The 4,248-nt window shown below is 38.3% G+C and overlaps 1 protein-coding gene across 2 annotated transcripts; it reads right to left on the reverse strand.

Annotated features, from left to right (window-relative positions):
- Positions 1 to 1,720: 1,720 nt before the first annotated feature.
- Positions 1,721 to 4,248, reverse strand: LOC122316855 (F-box protein FBW2). Of its 2 annotated transcripts, none has more exons than XM_043133676.1 (3): positions 4,139 to 4,248; positions 2,844 to 3,186; positions 1,721 to 2,541 (listed from the first exon to the last, which is right to left on the reverse strand). In XM_043133676.1, exons 2-3 carry the CDS (start codon positions 3,149 to 3,151, stop codon positions 1,878 to 1,880), a joined length of 972 nt encoding a protein of 323 aa, XP_042989610.1. In that variant the 5' UTR covers positions 3,152 to 3,186; positions 4,139 to 4,248; the 3' UTR covers positions 1,721 to 1,877. The 2 variants fall into 2 exon arrangements, with proteins under 2 accessions (XP_042989610.1, XP_042989611.1); XM_043133677.1 differs by lacking the exon at positions 4,139 to 4,248 and adding an exon at positions 3,872 to 4,113.

Raw genomic sequence — 4,248 nt, forward strand, 5'->3', positions numbered from 1 at the left:
GTAGGATGAAAACCTAATAGGATTCCAATATTGGGATGAAGGTGATATCAAAGTTTGTGCAGCACTAAGTGTGAGGAAAGAATTGCAGAGCCCTCCAAGACAAAGAGGTCAAACTCACTCACTCACATCTCAAATGGTGTTTTGAAGTTGTCGGGGTGCAAGATCCAAAGGAAAGTCACATGTAATCATGTGACCATTAAATCTGGTCTGATTCATATAGATCTGTGAAAACCCACCCCGCCCGGAGCTCATGACAAATACAAGAGAACAAAACCATAAAACGAACAAGCAAACATCTCAGTTTCCCAAAGTTCCAGCTTAATGTGCGCATGCCAGTATATATATGCATCTAAGACTATTTCGAGCTGTAATTCATCCATCTTCCGATTATGGAATCCCCCATCCATGCCATTGATTCTATTGAATTGTCATTATTTTAGAAATTTCAATAATTTTCCAAAAAATAAAATTTTTAAGAGAGAGAGAGAGAGGAAGCAAAGATGGACGAACCAGCATGTGGTTAATATATAAATTATTGAGTAGCTGAGCTCTGTTCGACGACTTGACGCACGCGTCAATATATGTACTAACATTTATCATTTGGAAAGATGATCTCGCTAACACGACAACCATCTGTCACAAGTTAAATGACAGCTCGCTCCGAACCACGTGAATTTTAAAACTGAAAAAGATAACCTGTTCTGATGGTATAGGACCCATGGATTGATTCCCTATATATCGTGGCACGAGTGGATGCCACAAGGATACAACAGGTTTTTGCTTCTCTTATTTGAATTATGCGATCAGAATCAGGACTTGTCTGCAAGAGATTTTGTTGCCTATTCCATTAGAAACACATGCGCCTATCCATTTATTTCTGAATTTATTATTCATAACATGGTATTTCAAAAGTAATGATAATTTCAAAAATGTTTTATTTCCACAATGTTGTTCCTAATTGGTCCATATAAACTCGAGAAATAGTATTGAAAAATATGTAAATCTCGTATAAATTTTTTTAAAAAATAAATAAATATAAGATTCTTAAAATTTTTTAAATAATAAATTTTTATCTTTTATAAAAAAATTACACAACGTTTACATACTTTACTCATTTTTATGAAAAATAAAAAATAAAAATTATCGAGGAACAGGTTAGAGAATCAAGATTAAACGACAGCAGTAGAATCTTAGTTTATTTATTTCCAAATAATATTAATATTCAAACTATTGTTAAAAATTTTATTTATTTTATTTGTATTATATTAAATATATATGAAATCCTTTATAACCCCTCTGACGTACTGTGGCCGTGACAAAGAAAGAAGGAAATAAGATGCTCGTAAAGTGACTGGCACTCATGACCTGACACGACCCATTCTTCAAAATATCAAAGCGGGGGCCACTTCGAGACCTATTTCATTTCAAAATCCATATCGACAACTTTCGGCCATAAAGTAGGATGTTTTCGAGAATAAATAACCCTTTGGCTTTGAGGCTAGCGGATGGCCGCCTGTGCAAATTTTATATTTCAGTACTTTCTAAAGTAGATGCAGATATCTCGGTATGTATGGATAATAATGCTAGAAAATGTAGATTAATGCTTATAAAGATTCATTTCTTAATCTGCAAGTTTGATTTCTGAAAAATGGCTTTCTTATTCAAGAGATAAGGTAGATAGACTTATGGCAGTCAAGGAACACTTGTCTACTCATGGAAGAACAACAAACAAACCTCTCCATTCCCATTGAAACATATACATCAATATAGGACATAGAAGTTTTGAGTTCCAAACGAGAATCATAAGTTCCGTTCCCAGATATTAGTAAAAAGGTTAAAAATAAAAAACAGAGAATTCACAAGAAAGAGAACATAACTTATGGAGATGGAGGCCAACCATAAAGCCCTGCATAATCGATTCCTTCATAAAACCTCAGCTCAAGCTCCTCCAACCTTCCCTCATCATCCCACATCCCATAGTAACTACTGTCATCATCATCTTCATCAAAATCCCCCATGTCACCGGCAACAAATTCCCAGGCTAAATACTCGAAAGTATCCGAGGAATCCGAGCAATCATCCCATTCATTCCTTTCGTAATAGTCAACGACTAGGGGCCCCAAAACCTTCAATTTTGGCAACTTCTCCTTGAGGAACTTGTCATCAAGTTTCACATCCCAACACCCTCTCAAATCCAAAAATTCAAGCTCAGGACATCGTGATAGTATCTCAACAACGCTTCGAGTGCTGATAAGATGGTAAGCCATCTCAAGATGCTTGAGCTTAGGCATTGTGGATGCAATGGCGTATGCCTCATCATCCTGCATGGGCTTGCCCGCAGTATCTAATGGGTGCAAGTTGCGGCACAGCCCCACAAGCATTTTGCAGTTCTTTCCGATGGCCTCCAATGCTCGAGCACCGATTTTACCACAGTAGCTCACATCCAAGAATGAGATCGTAGAGAGCTTACCAGCAATCTTTTCCACTATTGGATCACTCATTTCGCTTCTAGGCAGCCGCAATGTCTGAAGGGAGCCAGCACTTGCAAAACCAAGAGATTGATACCCAGTTACATAATGTAAATTGGAAAAGGTTCCCAAACACCACTATAATTTCAGTACTGGAGTTATTTGAATAAATTCAAATGCAAAGGCATACTGAGAGCATTAAACTGGCCAATCAAGTCTGTTCCTGATCGTACCAAGGAAGTATACCTAAAGGCATCACTATAAACTATGGATTCATACATATTTTTTCCAGAACAAATTAACTGTAAGGAGCATATATTCTTAAACAAGGAATGAAAACTGAAATTCTAATTTAAACTGTGCAATTCTGCTTACTTCTCCGCAATGAAAGTGAAAATCATCTCACTGTGGAGACCAGACACACACAGCTTTCGTAGTGATCCACAGCTTCTGGTGATTAGCATCTGAAGCATCTGATCAAGATGGTCCGATTGGCATCGGTTACTCCATTCCTCAATGTCTATCTCTTGCCAGCAATAAGGTCCTACCACTACTTTGCGCCATGATTTGCAAACCCTGGGAATCACTGTCAGTGTCTCCTGGAGACACAGATTGCTGAAGATTAGCCCCAGAGCATCAGGTATCAATTCGTCCCAGCGCCGATAATTATTTCCCTCTTCCATCTATCGTCCGCCTTCAGAAAATGGAAGAGAATAAACTGGGGAAAAAACGACAACGCATTTAGTCCCTTCCGTTAAGAATGGAAACGGCATTATGAATCTGCCTTGGGGTATCTCTAATGCAAAATAGGACCCAATCCTAACATTTTGCGAGAAACCATTGGAAAAACACCGAACAACAAAGAGTATAGCATAAAAGCTACGAGCAGAAGTTCAAAAAAAGTACATATCTACAATCATTGCTGGTAATCAAACTTGGAGAGTACGATACTCGGGGCTGTAAAATCCACAGAAGGAAACCAGAGGAACCAATAGAAAAGATCCCCAGTAGAGCACCCAGAACCAGAAGAACAGTGCAAAGAAAAAGGAAAAACCTAAAAGATTATACCGGTTTAGCAGCCCGAGAAACGGTTCAAGAAAAAATAGAATTATTTTCGATAAAAACGAAGCAAAAACAAAATCTTGGGGAAAGAAAATAAACGATGCAAATTTGCAGATCCGTCAACTCTCATATGAGTTTATCAGCAAGAAATTAATGTCATATTAGAAAATATATAACCTGAAGATATAAAAAAATAACGTAATTTAAGCCATTGCAGATAAAGCACAAAATCGGCACCTCTCAACAGGAAAATAGGGAGAAACTATAACTCTGGTGAGTTACTGGGGAACAAAAAAACTTGGCAGAAGGAAGGAAAATCAACTTTAATTTCCTAGATTTACCATCATTTCTGAAGGAAGGAACACAAGCCCCCACTGAACTGGTGCAGGTAACGACTACTTCACTCAGAAGTACCGGACTTTGATATTTTGGAAACACAGACAACATCAAGCATGCAAGTCACAGATTCAACTTCATGTTCTTTTCCTCAGGTACAAAAGGTGGGAAGAAAAAAAAACACTCCAATAAAATACACATACACCCAAAAGAAATAAGACATTCCTTAAAAAATCCCTGCCTATGGGGATTTGGATCATGCAAATACTCACCGGTTTGTCCGCCTCAAACGCAGGGGGGAAGGAGAGGAAAGAGGGGCAGAGGAGAAGGGGGGGGGGGGGGGGGGGGGGGGGGAGGCAAAAGGCAGAGAGAAATGAAAGCT

The sequence above is a fragment of the Carya illinoinensis genome, chromosome 7 (genome assembly GCF_018687715.1).
Source record: "Carya illinoinensis cultivar Pawnee chromosome 7, C.illinoinensisPawnee_v1, whole genome shotgun sequence".
Taxonomy (NCBI): domain Eukaryota; kingdom Viridiplantae; phylum Streptophyta; class Magnoliopsida; order Fagales; family Juglandaceae; genus Carya; species Carya illinoinensis.

What these genes read in the sequence shown, in the direction of transcription:
- LOC122316855 (XM_043133676.1), bottom strand. Translation starts at nt 3,151, where the DNA reads ATGGAAGAGGGAAATAATTATCGGCGCTGGGACGAATTGATACCTGAT. An exon ending in TTCACTTTCATTGCGGAGAA is followed by an intron (nt 2,542 to 2,843) that starts GTAAGCAGAATT and finishes TGGTTTTGCAAG; the next exon opens with TGCTGGCTCCCTTCAGACAT.